Source organism: Rhamphochromis sp. 'chilingali', assembly GCF_963969265.1.
Source record: "Rhamphochromis sp. 'chilingali' genome assembly, chromosome: 13".
In the NCBI taxonomy this organism is placed as follows: Eukaryota; Metazoa; Chordata; class Actinopteri; order Cichliformes; family Cichlidae; genus Rhamphochromis; species Rhamphochromis sp. 'chilingali'.
The window spans coordinates 28,598,143-28,616,970 of record NC_137940.1 but is presented as its reverse complement, the minus strand read 5'-3'; the positions used below and the strand labels follow the sequence as shown (position 1 = coordinate 28,616,970).

General features: G+C 39.3%; 1 protein-coding gene across 4 annotated transcripts; it reads left to right on the top strand.

The window, feature by feature from the left end:
- Positions 1-4,902: 4,902 nt before the first annotated feature.
- LOC308409113 (arylsulfatase I-like) lies at positions 4,903-11,495 on the top strand. 4 transcript variants are annotated; one of them, XR_013973945.1, is made up of 6 exons: positions 4,903-5,229; positions 5,892-8,321; positions 9,272-9,362; positions 9,450-9,839; positions 10,957-11,061; positions 11,184-11,495. XR_013973945.1 is itself a non-coding variant. In XM_080901653.1 (2 exons), exons 1-2 carry the CDS (start codon positions 4,916-4,918, stop codon positions 7,288-7,290), a joined length of 1,713 nt encoding a protein of 570 aa, XP_080757779.1. In that variant the 5' UTR covers positions 4,903-4,915; the 3' UTR covers positions 7,291-9,196. The 4 variants fall into 4 exon arrangements, 1 of the variants encoding a protein (XP_080757779.1); XR_013973946.1 differs by having other exon boundaries at positions 9,218-9,362; positions 10,960-11,061; XR_013973947.1 differs by having other exon boundaries at positions 9,218-9,362.
- Positions 11,496-18,828: the final 7,333 nt, after the last annotated feature.

Genomic DNA, 18,828 nt, shown 5'->3' with positions numbered 1-18,828 from the left:
TAATGGTGATTGGGCATGGGTACATGCTGCCAGTGAAAAGATCTGAGAAAGCTGGCGGTGAGATCTTAGGTCAAACTAAAGGAGAGTATTGGGTAAGCAGGGGGTCAGTAAGAGCAAGGCAGCTGAAAGAGACTCATTCATCAGGGAAAACCAGAAAAGGAAAGCAGTGTGTAGTCCAAGCTCAACGTCAGCACTCAGTGGGTCTCACTGAGCTTGATTTCACCATCTTCCACAAGCTTGCTACCCCTCATACTCTTCTCTCTCACTCTCACACTCTCTCACACACACACACACACACACACACACACACACACACACACACACACACACACACACACACACACACACACACACACACACACACACACACACACACATTTGGTTTGGACAACGTGCAGGTTATGAGGCTGACTCAGCTCCCATTCTTAGAGTGTTGATGGGATGGGACAGACCACCAAAGTTTTGTGGAAGAAAAACAATTTTAATTTGTAATATTTAAAAGTGAGCAAAGAAAATGTAATATTTAATTTGCTCATGTTTACTCCAAACAAACATTCCAATATATTAAACTGGGTATTGACGAGTGTAAGAAAATGGATTTTAGCTAAAGTTACTGCTTGAGGGAGGACCAAAAGACATCCTTGAACACAAGGAAAAAGAAGTAGTACGCTCCCCTCGGCTTTGATGGCACGTTTCTGTAAAATGACTGCAGTATTTGTACAGGCTACACTTGTAAATGGCAGCCTGTTTCACAGGAAATAAATTACGCTGGACACATTTAACAGCTCACATCTGTGCTCACTCTCCATTTAATTACCCGCTATAGACGGCAAGGTCTGGGTGCCACAACCTGTCATCGCTGCCACACTGGCACAACAGTAAAACTGGTTAAGTGGAAACACTTACACACATGTGATTAATAAATATATAAAAGAATAAAAAATAGCATAACTGAGCTATACTTTTTTTTAACACCCTCTCCTTAGGGATTCTTCAACGAGTCCCTTATGATGTATATCCAAGGGGCTTTGCAGGAGGGTCCTAATGAACTGCTATGCCTAGCCTTGCCAACCAGGTGCTGCCGGAGCTCCACATGAGCCAAATCAAACACACCTTCAGCGACGGCCAAGGCCATGTGTTTGAGCCCTTCCTCTGATTTCCACCTGCTGAGGGCTGATATGTGGACTTTAAAACCCCACCAGACAGAGGAAATCTAAGAAATGTTTACTCTTTATTTGAGTTAGAAATTAAAGTTATCAGTCTTAAACACTTGATTCTGGGACAGATCTTGTGACATGGTAACTACTGCACTGTAAAAGGCAACCACACAAGTTCACAAAGAGAAACTGAGGCAATAATAATGCTGTTAGCAGAATCTAAACGCTGTTCCTGTTTTTTGGTAAATACAGTTCTTTTCTTCTGTGTAACTTGTAAACTGAGTCAAAACCTACGCAAATTAACCATACTAACCTCCCTACTTTCTTATCTACAGTGCTCTTATTCAGTTACTTCTCTCTGCATTTGAATAGCTAATATAACTGTATGTAGGTCCTGGTTGTTGTCGAGGACTGTTTATGAAACTCACCTGAGAGAGGAAGCGTCTTTGGCCTTTACTTTGCTCCCAAATAAATGACCTGTAGCTGAAAGATTGATAAAAGATGAAAAAGCCATTTTTAGTAAATTCTGAAACAAGGCTTCTATTGTATAAAGTGGAGAGATGACAAGCTGAGCATGCTGAAGTACAAGTTTTGCCTCAGAGTTGGCACACAGGAGGAAAAAGAACAGTTCCATCCAGTCTTACTCAGATTAGAAAATTGGGGTGAGAGGTGGGGGTAATGTGGAGGTTTACCGGCAGGGCTGCGTTGATTAGAAAGGGGGTAGTGTTCCTAGTGAAGCAGAGAAGCCGTATTCAGTAACAGCACCACTTTCTTTAGCCAAAGCCAACATCTGCTGCCGACCGGCACAGCCGTCTCTACTTCCCTTTAAACTCATTGTCGGATTTCTCAAGGCCTTAAAATCCTGCTTGGAACCGGTTTGGACAGGGATGTAAAGATGAGAAAATGCTGTGAAAGTATAATTTTGTGTTACTAAATCCAAATCTTTTAGGGTGGGTCTGCTATTGATTTACTCTTTACGTGACAGAGAGGCAAAAACCACAGAAGCAAGACAGGAGCTGAAAACTACCTGTACCAGCAAAAGCTACCATTGCTATTTATAACTTTATGAATGGTTTTCTCCAGCTCAAGCTAAGAAATCCTTAAAGAAACTGGATTCTGTTTTATGGCTCCACTGTTAATTACGGGGTAGGAAAATGAAGTGTTGTTAAATTTATGATAGCCTACTTCACAGCACTTTGCTCACATCCTCTGGAAGAAATTGGCAAATTAGGAGGGTAATGAACAGCCAGTGAACACAATTAAATCTCAGTCTGAGAAATTCCCATGTAGCAGATTTAAAGGTTGTTACCACATAACAAGTTTAATTGGTTAATCAATAACTAAAATAGTGAAATAAGTGTCTGAGAATGTGAAATTTAACTCCCACAGCAACAACTCAGAATGAGTGGTTTCTTAAAGCAGAGTGACCTTTTTTAACATGCCTGAAATGACCGCTTACTGGAAATAGACAGCTGCGGTTTACGAGGATATTAAGAAATTCCATTTTTATTTACATTTTTTAAAAACACGAGCCTAACGTAAGTTAAAACAAACAAACAACTTTAAAAATAACCTCCAGAAACCGAGCACGATGTTTATTCAGGGTCCGTGATATTCTATTACTGGTGCATTGTAAGGTTACTCATTCTGTAAATACTGTCATCAAACCATTTTGTGGCTTAGCCTTGCGTTCGTGGTGAAATTATTTTGGCAATATGACAATCCACAAAAGAAAGAGCAAATGTGGAAGGCGAGCAAGAATATATCTGTGGTATTGGCCTATCACAGTCTTTTTAGACTTCAGAGTCTGTCGGGTCTCTGGGGACGTGGCTCTGTTAATATTTGTGGATGTGATAGACGTGAGTGTTCGTATACGTGTTGTTTGCATTGTGGTCTTGGATGTGAGCAGAGTTGTTGTCAGCCTGGCGAGCTGCCGCAGTTACAGCTCTGAGCGGCAGAAAACAGATGAGTCACATCTCATAAGTGTGGCTGCCCAAAGACCAGGAAACTCTCTTTCCTCTAATTTTTTGCATACTTTTGAGGAAAAGCAGTAATATCACAATCATGATATGTAATGTATTCCCTCTAGAACAGCACGAGAATAAACATGATCGTATAAAACTTCAGGTCCCTTTTCCTCCCTCTTTCTCTGTTTGTTCTGTCATAAAGTCTAAAGCTCCGCTCTAAAGATGCCTTTCCTGCTTCAAGACAAACATGCCCATCAACCTCAGCTTTATACTCTTTTGGGGGGCGGGGTCATTCTTCCTTTTGCACCCCACGACCTCCATGCCCACAAACCTCAATATCAACACTTGCAAGGTGTGATGTTTTACATCTCACTATGTTGACCAACTCCTCGCTTCAGTATATCAGTTTATTTTTGTCTGCTAGCCACATTTGACGTTGGTGACCATGAAGTATTCATTATATTCAAGATTTAAAGCAAAAGAAATATTAACCACCAGCCTTATTTTTCAAATTTGATTCCCTGTAAAATCGCCCTGTTTCCCAGAATTGCATTGTTGCCATTTTTGCCAATGAAGGACCTCAAGAAGGAGTGCAATGTTCAGTGGAAACTGTGCAGTGTTTCGCAAGGAGACGGCCCTGAAGGGAACAGCGTCAATCACTTTGTGCTTTTAGCTCTGCTATGAAATGAAGCCTGATCCTAGCTTCAACAGCACCAGAGCTCAAAAACACTTGTGATTCACAGTGACAGGCAAATACCCAATGTATGTTAGATTAATTATTTTCTACTTTTTATAGTCTGATTTTTAGCTGTTCTCTACAGCTATTCCACTGTTCCCAGTCAAAGTGAACCTGTATCATGATGGTGATCTACAGTGCAGATATTGTGGAGAAATACCTCCAGGAGCTGTGGGTGAGGCTGTGCAGTCCTGCTGCTTTCTGTTGACCCACTGGATGATTTGTAAAGTGCTTCCATGACGCCCAGCTGGAGATGTTATCAGAGTCAGAGAAGTCTGTTCTGTCTCTCTCGTAGGGTCTGCAGTGCGCAGAAACAGCAGGAAAAATAAGAGTGTTTGTGAGTGCAGTACAGAGTAGAGTGGAGACCTGTGTCTGTAGGGCCCCACAGCCACCCTGAGACTCAAATCTCCCCCACACATGGTGTTTTTTTTTCTGTAGACCCTCTGTCAACTGTGTTTTAACCAGGTCAGATGGGGAGATATTGCTCTTGCTTTCTAAGGTTTTCTGAAGTTTATAGGGTGGCATATTGAAATGATGATCATGATGGAGCACAAATGAAGAGGAGAGTCTATGATGCAATTATTTTGAGTACTAAGTATGTTTTTAAAGCTATTTTTTACAGTCAAAGACCAACAAAGCTACATTAATATCTAGAATAATGCAGCACAATGTCCAAATTCAGCAGAAGTATCACTAATGTGAGATGTAAACTCTCCATTAACACCTGGATGTAGTAGAAATACTGTATTTTCTTTGGCAGTGGGGTCAGTAGGGGCTGATATTATTTCAGTGAGGCAGCAAGGCAACTGGGCGGGGTTAACAGGAACACTTGGAAAAGTGGAATGCTTTCAAAGGTGGCAGAAAGTGTTTGGAGATTCAGCGAGGCTGGAGGTGTAGCTTTTCTTAGTTTTAGGTTGCTTAACTGCCATTCAAGTGTACAAGGGGTTACTTGCAACACCTTATGAGGGGATTTTTTTTTTAACCCTGAGTCTCACTGCATTGTTATTTAGCGCCAGCTTACTAAATACAAGCAAGCTTAAAGCGTCACAGGAACCATGGCAACGACAGCTCTCACCGGTTTCTCCATGATGAGCCTGCTGAGCCTCGGGTACCTGACCTGGGATCTGATGAGCCCTAACCAGGTGGAAAACGATCCAGAAAAACCTTTTATTGGCAGATTTCCTGTCCCTCAACCCCCTCATATTATTTTCATTATGACAGATGACCAGGGGTTCAATGACATTGGCTATCATAGCTCAGACATCAGGACACCGGTGCTGGATAAACTGGCTGCGGATGGCGTGAAGCTGGAGAATTATTACATCCAGCCCATCTGCACCCCATCCAGAAGTCAATTCATCACTGGCAGGTAAAGTGTCCTGTGACTGGACTGCTCCTTATTTAAAATAAATGCTTTGTATTCCTAGAATTAGACCATACTGATGTTTAACATAGATGTAACTGCTGCCTGATGAATTAAACTACTGGATTTTAAAGCAGCTTCCTGTTTTGTGAGCTTGTATTTGAATGCATGGGGACAGTGGAACCAAGACCACTCTTCTAGAGATAATGGCAAATCTAGAAAGTGTACAGCTTTTATGTTTCAAAGCTATCAATCAGGTCCAAACATGTGATTTCCGACTATATATTTCCAATTAAAGAAAAAGGATGTAAAAGATGTGCTTGCTATTACACAGCCTTCTGTCTGTGTTTTGACTGGCATACAAATATAAACAGACACAAATCTGGAGTGTATCTTCATGCCAATCACCATAACCTGTTTGAGAAAAACAGGGCAGTCTCCTTCTCCCTGTTCTATTTTTCTAAACCTCTTTACAACCCCTCTTATTCACATTTCTGTTTAACCTGTTGGATGTGATTGGATGATATGGATTAAGGCTGTCTTGATATCAGATTTCCCTCCTTTATTATTGCGCCCAAAAGATATGCAACCTCAAAAACGAATCTTATCCCTAAATGCAAACAATATATTTTTCCTTTTAAATATTTTCTTAATCTTAAATTCTGCAGGTACCAAATCCACACTGGTCTTCAGCACTCCATCATCCGACCTCGCCAGCCTAACTGCCTGCCTTTTGACCAGGTCACGCTCCCTCAGAGGCTACAGGAACTCGGCTACTCCACCCACATGGTAGGGAAGTGGCACTTGGGGTTCTATAAGAAGGAGTGCTTACCCACTCGCCGTGGCTTTGACACATACTTTGGATCCTTAACGGGGAGTGTTAACTACTACACCTATGATGGCTGTGATGGCTCTGGGCTGTGTGGCTTTGATCTCCATGAGGGGGAGTCAGTTGCCTGGGGTCAGAGTGGAAAATACTCCACGCATCTGTACACAAGGAGAGTACGCAAGATCCTGGCAACCCATGATCCTCAATCCCAACCGCTGTTCATCTTCCTCTCCTTCCAAGCTGTTCACACACCCTTACAATATCCAGATGAGTACATCTACCCCTACCTTGGGCTGGAAAATGTGGCACGCAGGAAGTATGCTGCTATGGTGTCAGCTGTAGATGAAGCGGTTCGTAATATAACATACGCTCTCCGCAAGTATGGATACTATCAGAACAGTGTCATCATTTTCTCTACAGACAATGGAGGTCAGCCCTTGTCTGGTGGAAGTAACTGGCCTCTTAGAGGACGTAAAGGAACCTACTGGGAAGGTGGCATCCGGGGTCTGGGATTCGTCCACAGCCCTCTGTTAAGGAAAAAGAGGAGGGTGAGCAAATCACTGGTGCACATTACTGATTGGTATCCCACATTAGTGGGATTAGCAGGTGGTGATGAGTCCCTCACTGAGGGGGTTGATGGGTATAATGTGTGGGAGGCCATCAGTGAAGGAAAAGAATCACCTAGGCTGGAAATCCTGCACAACATCGACCCTCTGTATAACCATGCACACACTGGCTCCCTGCAGAAAGGATATGGCATTTGGAATACAGCCATTCAGGCCTCCATACGAGCTGGAGATTGGAAACTTCTGACAGGAGACCCTGGTTATGGAGACTGGATTCCACCACAAATACTTCCAGGTTTCCCCAGTAGCTGGTGGAAGCAGGAGCGTCACACACGTCCTCGAAAAACAGTGTGGCTTTTTAACATCTCCGGGGACCCCTATGAACGTTATGACCTTTCTGAGCAGAGACCGGATGTTGTGAAGCAGCTGCTTGCCAGACTGGTGTACTACAATCGCACTGCAGTGCCTGTGAGGTACCCATCAGAGGATCCGCGGGCTGACCCCTATCTGAATGGAGGTGCCTGGGTCCCTTGGGTAGGAGATGAGGAGGAGGACAACTGGGGCAGTTTTTTCCAGAAAAAAAGCATGGATTGGAAGAAGAAGCTAAAGCTATCCAAAAGCAGGTCATTTTTCGGGAAACTAAAAACTCGGATCATGTCTAACATAGTATAGGAGAACACAACCAAAAGAAAATCACTGGTTTAATGAAGAGGTGCTACTTTAGTTGAGAGAACATCTGAAGATGTGTTCTCACTCATGGGCCAGGTTTCTGCAAGATCGAGCTGTAGCTGCAGGTGCATGTTCGATTTCTGTAAGAATAACCGATTGGTGATGTTTTCATTATTAATTTGTTTGTATCTCAATTACAAGTGTTTGTTTTGCAAAAGTGAACATTATAAGCTTCAAAAACACATGAGCGAATTCCATTTTACAGGTGCTAGTGTGTTTACTGTTGCACAGGTAAGGGTTGTTTTACAAACTCAAAATCTGTGTACTTGACAAGAATGACAAGGTGGAATCATCAGAAGCTTTCTAGCTTTGATTAATGTAAATGATGACTACCTCTGTGGCAATGTGACATTAATTGTAGACATTATTTCCTTCATTAAATTAGCCTCTGGATTATTGTATTTACATATTTTCTACCGGAAGAATATTCTTTGTTTCTGTACACATCAGATTCTTTTTGTGCTGTTCTGTACTTTTTATAGCAGCTACCTGTTCCACTGAATATTAGAAGAGGGCTTCCTTCTTCATTTGTCACAGCTATTCACGATGAGCTTGAACGATTGCAAGGACTTTAGCAAAAACCAGTACAAAGCAACATAGCAATATGTTTTAAAAAACAGGCTTGTTTGCCTCATTGTGCCAGAATAAAAAGTGATGAGATGCCCAGCCGGGCACATATATGCTGGTGGACATGCATGTACAGACATAGCTGTTTCTTCTATTTTTAGAGCAGGGTAGGAGGAAGCATGCAAAACAAAAGTCAAAGTAGCTTCAGTGTGTTTAAAAGCCCCGTACTATTCGCACAGGTTTACTGCACCCCTATAAGAGTGGTAGCTTCCATCTCTACTGTAATACAGGAACTACCGATGTAGGTTCTTTTTTTTTTTCACACAGATGGGTTTTCTCAGTTCCAGTTGAGTGATTATATGTGTGTTACTGCCTTAGCCTGTCCTGTTGTGTGCGTCCATTAAAATGTAAGTAAGCAATGTACATTCTTCTTTTCTAATGATCATTTTTATTCTTCTTATTCTGTTCTCCATCACTCCTCTTGCTTACTAACCTTAATTAAGAGTAAGTGAAGAATTGTAAAGCTTGCTTCCACCTGTGCAGAGCTGCTGCAATGTTTAATGTTACTATGTTCATAGTGACTATTTGATATTTACTTTTTAAAGTTTATTGTGCTATTACAAACTTATTCACATAAAACTCTGTATCATTTGAATTTGTTTTCTTTACCCAAATACTTGTGAGTCAAAAAATCATGATTTTTCATATTGAATTCAGCCTCCTTTGTTGGATAAGAGGATTCTGTGTTTTAATATTTTCTGGAGAACATTGCCTCACAGTTTCATATTGTGGCAAAGATTTGCATCCTTTTCGTGTGGTGCTTTTAACCAGGTTGTCTGCATTTTATTTGTTCTATATCTTTCATTTCTCTTCCTTTTTGGAAAGCAAACTTATGCAAACCTACAAACAGAAAAAGACATCTCTCCTGCACACCCTGTAAAGACTGTTAAACAATAAAGTTCTCTTCACAGAAGCTTCTGGACTATCGGTGACTTAATTTGTCACTTTAGTTTTGGTTTGCTCTTTCTCACACTATCTGTGGTAACCAACGTACCACGTGTGGCTGACTGTTCTGAAAGTGTGACTGCAGTTCCCAGTGTTGTTTAGATTCAAGTTTTCACATGCAATTACAACAGAGAGGAGAACATATTTGTTCATATGTGGTAAATATTTCTTAAGATCAGTTCAGTACAGCAGCCTGTCTCAGTTCTCTTTGTGTTGGCAAGGAAAGTGAATCACTTTATTTCCTGCCCCTGTGAAAATACCCTGCCTATATCATCTCCCGTTTACTGTTTCCTGTCAGTTAGGGCTGAGGTTCACAGCAGATTTACACCCGGATGTGTCCAAAATTTTCTAGATTCATTTTAAAACATTAAAACCACAGCGTGGGTGAATAAAAAGCATGGAGCAGTTTCTTATTCTTGTGCTAATGGCAGCGGGAACTCATGGTAAGATCATCCTCACAAGATGCCAAACATTTACATTTGTAGTGTGAATTATTTCCACTCATGTTCTTTTGAATGCATCTTTTCCAGCTCTGGTTCCAGTTGATGAGACTACTTGTGACCTCAGGACGAGCACATGTCCATGCTCTCCTCTTCTTGAAGAAACTGTATATATCCAAGTGATGACTGATGCTAATGGCTGTCAACTGCAGTGTTCGAAGGTGCTTCCCACTGAGACAAAAACTGTGTTCAATATGAAGAAAGGAAAAACAACAACAACAGACAAGGAATTTAACAACAGACTAACATTTATAATCAACAACGGGACAATCAAGATCACAAACGTGAGGAGGAGTGACTCAGGTCAATACAGCATTGAGGTCTTTAATTCAAATGGAGTCCAAGAGAAAAACATTAATTTCACCCTGGATGTTAAAGGCAATGGAAACTTTGAAGGCAAGGCACTCTGGAACTTCGAAGGTAACTTACTCATGATTTTATATTTTTAATATTATTATACAGTTAATCAGAAATGTAAGCATGTGGGAGTAGAACTATTAAACACAGTACACATCTCTTGTGCAACTAATGATAGAAGATGAAACAGAGAAAATGCAGAGACATGCAAATGTATCATGTTGTTTAATGTTTTCGATTTCTTGAGAAGAATGAACAGAATATTTGTTGATACAACATTTTTGTATCTGTTGGTATTTTCAGTTATTTTAGCCACACAAGGGCAGCTGTTCATACCACAATTTAGTTATCTTTTTATTTCTCAGTAACTACCACCTAAACTTAAAAGGCACACTAAAACTTTCCACTTGGTCACTGATTATTACTAGCTGCACTATATGAGTATGGAACGCCAGGACTGCCATAATGAATTAATTAAATACACCATTAAATAATTAATTAAATGTGGCAATAATTAATTAAAATTGGAATTAATTAATTAAATAAATAGTTATGACACATGTAATTAATTAATTATTGACACATTTAATTAATTATTTAATGGTGTATTTAATTAATTCATTATGGCAGTCCTGGCGTTCCATATATGAGCACATTAAGCTGTGAAATGGATGTGTTGTAGTAGGTGTGGTTTTATGACAGGAAACAGGTGGTTCAACAGAAGTTGTCAGTGTGGTTTTTCTTCAGTGTCTAACACTATACCTCTGGTGTGGTTTAGTGGGAGTTAGCAAATAATCACAGTCAGAGCAATAAACTTTATCTACATAACACTTTTCTTAACTAAGTGTTTCACAGAACAAATGAAAAGGAATAAAAGATAAGAACAAATGTGAATCTGGAACTGTCAAGAAGTAAAGATCTTGGAAGAAACATAACCTCGGGTTCTTGATACATGTATCAAGATCAATTAATGAAGTATTCAGCCATGATCCAAACTGCATAATGGTAGCTAAGAAAAATGTCTAGGATTCATTATGTTTTTATATCTGTAATCTGATACCTCAGCCTCATAACAAACTGACTTGTTTCATGTTGGGATCTTCTATGTTGCAAATACAGTGACATTTACGTTGAACACTTAAATAAATTTCTAATTGTTATCACTGTGATCTTCCCTCAGCAGACAAGTGTCTTTACCTGGTCATAGCCTGTTGTGTACTGGCATTTCTCCTGATAGCAGTGTCATGCTGTTTTGCGTGTAGAGAAATTAACCATCGTAAACAAGGTAACATGCTGTCTAATGATCAACAATGCTCAATAAGCAACTGCATCATTCACTGAATAACATAATTGGATGGGGAAGTTAAAAAGTGTTTGTTCTGCTGTATCTTTTCTATATTTTTACAGGTTCACGTGCTCCTGTACTTTAAGCAACAAGATGACTGAGCTGACCTCTTCAATAATCAACACTGGACACTGAACTAAAGATTCCTAAAAATTGGGGAAAAAAAATATCAAACTACAAAAAAAGAAATCAGGAGGTGACTGTGATATTTTCATTTTATACTTGTACATACTGAAACAGACTTGTTGGGGTTTTGTCTGTAAGGGTTTTTGTAGGGTCTTTACTGTACAATATATTGCACATTGAAGCAACTGTAATTGTGATTTGGTGAAATATAAATAAAACAGAATGGAAATTGATCCAAAAAATGTATGTAGATGATTAAAATGTTCATTTCTAAAGCCTGTCTGAAGCCTGATTATGCAACACTAAAGTAAAAAAAATAAATAAATAAATCAAAATTTCAATGTAATTTTTTTATGTATAGCATTAGCTAGAAATATAATAAAAGGTATATTAAACCTTTTGATTTCTTAAAGTTTTTTTTAAATTTGTCATTTAACTCATATGTTTCTTTCACTGAATAAACATGTGATAAAAAAAATTAATAGTTTAAAAGCTAAAACTGTTATAACTGACAGGACTGTATGTGACTGTAGGCAAATGGGGCAGGATAAAATCAAAAGAAATAACAGATCAAAATGAGATTTTGTGGAAGATGCTGCGGGCATGCATGTGGTTTGTATGTTGACATGTTTCACTTCCTTCAAACTGTAGTAACTGTTTACAATGAAAATCACTCCTTGTATGGCAAAACTTAACATGGAATCTCAGAACACGGAACTGCAGAAAATATGTCAAAAATCTGAAGTGCTGAGATTCCAGTTTTTTGATTGCTGCAACACTTCATGTCAGCACAGTGGCCTTTAAATAAAGTAAATAAAAGAATGAAGAGAAAATTTTTCAAATTTCAACTAATATTTTTAAAATTACATGTGGTGATGTCTTTTTGAGTTCATCCATTCACTTATCTACAACTGATTGCTAACAGGAAAGTAGACAGGAAAAAACAAGCTGCAGATGGGTTTAAGGTGATGAGTGGTTTAAGGTGTGTCCTTCGCACTTCTTTGAAACATGCAACAGATACTGTATCAAGTATAATCACTGCATATATTTTGAGGTCATGCTTTGTGTTGTGTTATTTGGCTTTGAGAATGACTATTCTATGCTATCAAAAACAAAATGTCATATAAACACAACTGTCATGTAACTGTGTGAAGCAGCCAGAGTTGAGAACCCAAATGTAGACTCACAGGCAAAACTAAACTGAAATGTAGCTTTTTTGCTGAATTACCAAATATGCTAACCAAGGAACTCATGAGGAAACTAAACTGAGATATATTAAGCAGATGGCACACACACAGACGTGGAGGATAAGAGAAATCACGACAAGAAACAGAAGGAAATGCAGACAATTTATACAAAGGAAATAAGTGCAGAGGGGAAACACCTGGGAAACAGGGCTGGACATGATCTAACTGGGGAGACAGCAAACAACTGAACGTGATGGACACAGGACACGTGACTATCAAAACAAAACAGGAAGACACGAGAAACCCACACTGAGACCCAGACTGACTAAAAACAGGGAGCAGAGGGAGGAGACACAGACAAGACTAAGGAAACAGATAAATACAAAGGGCACGACTAACTCTCAGAGGAGACACAGGAACGAGTCAAAGGTACAAAAGGAACCTAAAAAAAAAGAAACTAGAAATACAAATAAACTCAATAAAGGAACTAAACTGTACAAAACAAACTTAAATCGTCTTCCTTATGCAAGGAAAGACTCATGAAACTAGAATAAACTCAAATCGCTGGGCCAACGACTCAGGATCATGACAACAAACTCACTATAATTATTACTTGCACTTAAATTTAATTAATTATGACGTCAAGTGAAAGCTTTCTGTGGCTCAACTGGAACTGGTGCCAGTGGATAACAAATGTCAGTGAACATTTCAAATACAGTGCACAACTAACAATAAAAATTCAGTAATACCTTATTACGTAATACGATTATGACTGATTCGGTATACATATGGGTAGGTGTGAGGTTTCCCTCTATTGGTTTTTAAAGGCGTTGCGTTTAAAATTGTACTTGTATAACCCTCCACCTACCAAAAAGTAGAACAACAAAACCAAAAACCGAGCAGGAAAAGGTCAACATTTTTTTAAACTTAACCACAACACATTTTCCACCAGCTGCTGTTTAAATTGTGTCACAGCAAAGAGCCTGTACTTTTCAGCTCTGCTTGTATGAATTGATACATTTGATATAGTGGACCTTAAAATAATAATTTATGTCTTGAGCAATGCTTTGGCATCCGAGCGCTGCTCTAAATCGGTTCCATATCTGACAAACTGGTCCTCTTCTATAAGGCCCTGAGGCTGAAACTTGGCTTTCACATAATGATGTCACCCTTAAAGCTGAAATCCTGGTTTTTAATGCCATTAACCATCAGCTTAGACCCCCCAAAAGAACCTCGGTAAAATATTTAATTTGTCTCAAAAATTCGACTTGGAGATTCAACTTTTTATCAAAGCTCACTTCTTTAGAACTTTATCACCACTTTTATCACATCCTGGATTACAGTTCTTATTTACTGTTGTGTATCTCCATTTTCCTAATTAGATTTCAAATAAACAATAAGTAAGACTAGAGACCTCGACTATGATAAGAAAATATAAAGAAAATCCTAACCTGAAGAATACAAACTAAGAATTCTAAATCCTGGGTCCAATACTGTCCAATGTCCAGTTCTTGTTAATTCAAAGACGAAGCAAAGAGACAACTGCTTTTTTCAGTTTCAGAGAAAGAAGTGTGATGCACATAATAATGCTACTCTTGGTCAAAGTTTTTACACATCCTCCTCAGAAGTTGATCGCTAACAGGATGCTGTTGGAAGCTGTTGCTGACTGTGTTAACACACTAAATGATGACAAAGATCAATTTTCTTAAGCTGCTACTACTACTTAAGCTACAACAGCAATGACCACTCAGCTTTATCACAATCAGATACGTGACTATTGCATTTGATATTGCATAAAGAAGACATGATTTCTGGTTTACTTAGCAATTGTTGATAATTTTGCTAGTTGTACTGTCATCATCTTGTTAAAAAAACAAGAGTTAAACATTCCTCAGTTTTATTCACAGATCTTTTTTGTACAGTTTTTGGCAAACTTACATAAAAATGTATTATTTATTCCTTTGTTTTCTAAAAGTTGAACTGAGCTAGATGTCATTTTATAATTATTTTACTACATTGTTACTACATTTCTAATTTTTTTTTTACACATACACTTTAACAGTGTGTTTGTAATGTGTTTGTAATGTGTACAACACTAAGGAAGCAGACAATCTGGCAGATTTGCTCAAGCTCAAGTGGGACCTTAAATGCAGGTTGTAAATGAGGCTGATGAGAAACAGGTGGTCAGGCTGAGGCGTGGAGAGGAGCCTCTGCTCAGCTTCTCCTGGACTCAGGGAGTGTTAAAGACTCCAAACAACAACAACAACCCTGTGCAGAAATATGACTTCAGGCTGGGTTGAAGATTTAAGGTGGTTATACAACTTAAATGTATGCACTGATGTTAGAATGTTGCAATCTCTATTTTGCTTTTTATGCTGCCTTTATTTCCAGTTTTTCCAGCAAATATTAAAGAATTTAGAAGTGCTTTTCACACACTTCTGTAGGTCAAAAAAATAAAATGTGATGAATATAAATATTTTATTCATGCCAATATTTTAGAAGCATCTTATTGGAAACTCTAAAAATACAAAAAACAAAACCATCTGAACAAAACTAAGGGAAGTAGGTGAAGGCCACTTCACTTTTTTAACTATCAAGTTAAAACTGGTCCTTATTTTTACACTAGTTTTGTGTTTGCTGCTGCCATGAATACAAACAGTAATGATTAACTTTAACTAAATTAACTTTAACTTTAATGATTAACTTTAACTTTAACTAAATTAAGATAAGATAAGATAACCTTTATTATTTGTTTTGTTACAGCAGAAAGTGGACAGTGCAAAGTTAGATAGCAAAAATTTGAAAAACACTGGAATAGGATAACAATAAGAAAAAGATACTGTACACAAATGTACACAATAGAATTAAATAAAATACTATACTGTATACAATAGAATAAAATAGAATACAAATACTATATACAACTGAGTAGAAAATAACAACGTTGTCAGAAAAAGAGTACTGCACTTAGTGTTGTTGCACATTTGTGGATGCGTGTGTTTGGTCAGTTGCGAAGTTTTGTGAGAGCCTGACAGCAGAGGGGAGGAAAGACCTTCGAAATCTCTCCGTCCCACACCGTGGGTGCCGCAGCCTGCCACTGAAGGAGCTGCTCAGTGCTGTCAGAGACTCCTGCATAGGGTTGCAGATGCTGTTCAACAGTGATGACAGCTTAGCCACCATTCTCCTGTCATTCACCACCTCCTCTGGGTCCAGAGGGCATCCAAGAACAGAGCTGACCCTCCGGATCAGCTGTTCAGTCTCTTCCTGTCCTCAGCAGAGATGCTTCTGCCCCAGCAGACCACACCAAAAAAGATGGCCAAGGCCACCACAGAGTCATAGAAGGTCTGCAGGAGTGGGCCCTTCACTCCAAAAGACCTGAGTCTCCGCAGCAGGTACAGCCTGCTCTGCCCTTTCCTGTAGAGGGCGTCTGAATTATGAGTCCAGTCCAGTTTATTGTTCAGGTAAACACCAAGGTAGCTGTCCACAGCCTCAATATCCATAACTTGACTGTTTAATGGTTGCAGTGGAGGATGTTTGTGTGTGCTGAAGTCTACCACCAGCTCCTTGGTTTTAAATGCAAGAGCTTGAATTTATATATTTCCTTTTTTTTTTAAAATCAAAAACCTTTCAGGTAATTCTCCTTGTATGCGTTGTCACATGCTCTGGCGTTTTGATCACGCACTGTTTTGTTAATGAAAGCTGAGACGTGAACAAGATTCATCATCAGTATGAAGAGATGTAAAGTTTCCCTCTACTGGTTTACGGAGGTATTACTGTTGCTTGTACATAAATGAAATTGTGTCTAAAAAGGACATGCACATATTTGAATACAATAATGCTTGCAGGAGCAAACACAACAACAAACCAAAGTATATTTGTGAACTCAGAATTTGCCCATTAAAACTACTTAAATAGGAGCAGGCTGATTTGTGAAGGCTGAGAAGTTGCCCTGCCACCTTGAATCCAGTGGCTGAGATGGATATTGCCTAATCACCTTTATGCATGTGCAGGCAAATTTTAATTAGTGTCTGCACCTTCAAACATAACATATGAAGGATCATACCTTTATGTTTTATCATCTGAGAATGGGTCCCTTTCACTAAAGAAGTGAAAACATGACTGACTTATCATTAGATGTGCCATCCTCCAAACTCAAGATAGCTGACATTAAGTCAGCTAAACAATAACCTCTGGTTATAAGCCAACATTTTGCCACCTGATTTCTCACATCGTATGAAAGTCTATTTGCTAAGTGTCAATCAGAGGCAGACATTTGAAACACCTGGGGCTTAGCCCTAATGGGTAGTATGATTGTGTGGGATTTTTTTTTTTTTTTGGGGGGGGGGGGTATAAATGACTGAAAGAGTAATTGGCTCTGCTTTTTATTTTGCCATTTGTTGATTCACTTGAAGAGCGAGTAACGTAATATGGGTCAAGTGATCATTTTGATATCAATTTTTCGTGATTCACCGTCATATTTACATTATTTGTACAGTACGAATGATTTGCTTTGGTACCTGGTCAAACTTCAGTTCTCCTCTGTCTGCCTGGCTCCGTTTCTCCAACAGGCAGCAGCTCCCCCCGCCCCCTCGCTTAGTGTCTGAGCTCGGATCATACCAATATTAGGGGGGATTTACGCACAGTCATAAATTCCCACAGTGCGCACTATGTGTAGTTTTTTGCTTTATACAGTTGTCAGCCAGGCATCTAACTATGAAAAAATTACACTCCAAAAGACCCCGGGCTTCTGAACAAACAACCCGGGCTTAAGCCCAGTAAGCCACTCCCATGCTCCGCCACTGGTGTCAATGTTAGATCGACTTCAAGGAAAGTTTCTCTAACACCGGCTAACAGCACTTAACAGAGGCTAACAACTACCTGTAGCAAAAACAGCAGCAGTGTTGGGTGAAGTAACTGAACCAGAGGAAATCAAATGAGAGGAGGCTCATATGAGAAATTTAGCTTAGCTTCAGAAAAGTGTGAAACAGCAGCACTGTCTGAATGTACTTCATTACCCTGTATGTCCACTTCTGCAATTAAGAAGATATGAATCTACTTCCTTTCCCACTTTGAAGCTCTGAATGACAAAGCATCAAATCATCAGTTTCACAAACAAAACCTCCTGAACAGTTTTTAAACTGATACATGGCTTAAAACTGTGACGAGTCTCAAAATAATGGCAGTACATTTCAGTCTTTGAAATGTCACATACAAATGAGTCAGAACAAGAGAGCTGACACATAGTTAACATGTGATGCACCCAGATCCCAAACTAATGACAGAATATTATCATTGTTATTATTATTCTCTTTATGGAAAACATTACAAGCAATTGTCAAGGAGTTAATACAACACAGGTTTGTATGGTACTTTTTATACATATACAAAAATATTTTCTTGCTAAAGGTTTCTTGATCTTTTCATCATATTTCAGCTAAATTTGTTAGCTAACTTGCTAGCTTTAACATAACAATGAAAAACAAAATAGCTCTGTGCAAAGGTAAAAAAATCCATCCAAGTCTGGGAAGTCTAGTCTAGTCTACTCCAGTCTGTGTGCTTTCCTGTCTGCAATGGAAAATATGTGTTAGATTTGTATTGTTGATTGTCATTTATGCTTAGAAATATTTACTTATATATGCTTAGAGTTTTGTAATTAGTTGTAGATTGGTAGAGGTTTTGATCCTTGATAGTCTGCAAACTTTGTGTGTATTAGACAGCACTTTGGGAGCATGAGAGGTCATACCGTGTCTTATTATTTTATGGTAGGATTAACGTAGTTGCGTCTGTTCTAGTCTAAGTGCTCTTTGTTTAGATGAACTGCAGGACTTCCTCACCGTGTTATCTAGGATGAACCATCTAGGGTGAGGGGGAGGCTACCCTCTTCCTGACCAAGGATGTTTGACCCTTTGATCAGCAGTCCACACACACACACACACACACACACACACACACACACACACACACACACACACACACACACACACACACACACACACACACAGGCAAGGTACTCTTTGTGTATGTAGACGTCATATGTTAATGAACTTATGCATATTCATGTAACCTCAATAAAAGGACAGTGATACGGGAGAACGGACGAGACCAACTGGAGTCAAGCGGTTGTCCGGTTCTCTCCCGTGCACGAGTAACATGAAGAACTTTGCCTATTTGTGTCTTACTTTTAACAACTATCCACCTCAATGGTTTGGCACACAGGCTGTTAACATTTTGTGTCAGGAAGGGGTGGGGGGAAAGCCACCCACCAGAGCACAGCTGCTGATGTGGGCTGGCCTTTTCCACACACTCTTCAAGGCTGGTGTGTTTTCTGAAAACTTCTAACATTTGAATCTCTTCCATTTATAAGCCTGCGATTAACCGCACGGCTCAGGTCCGC

Excerpts from the sequence above, each read along its gene's own strand:
- LOC308409113 (XM_080901653.1), top strand. The coding sequence starts at position 4,916 with ATGGCAACGACAGCTCTCACCGGTTTCTCCATGATGAGCCTGCTGAGC. Across the intron at positions 5,230-5,891 it reads AGTCAATTCATCACTGGCAG|GTACCAAATCCACACTGGTC; the intron begins GTAAAGTGTCCT and ends TAAATTCTGCAG.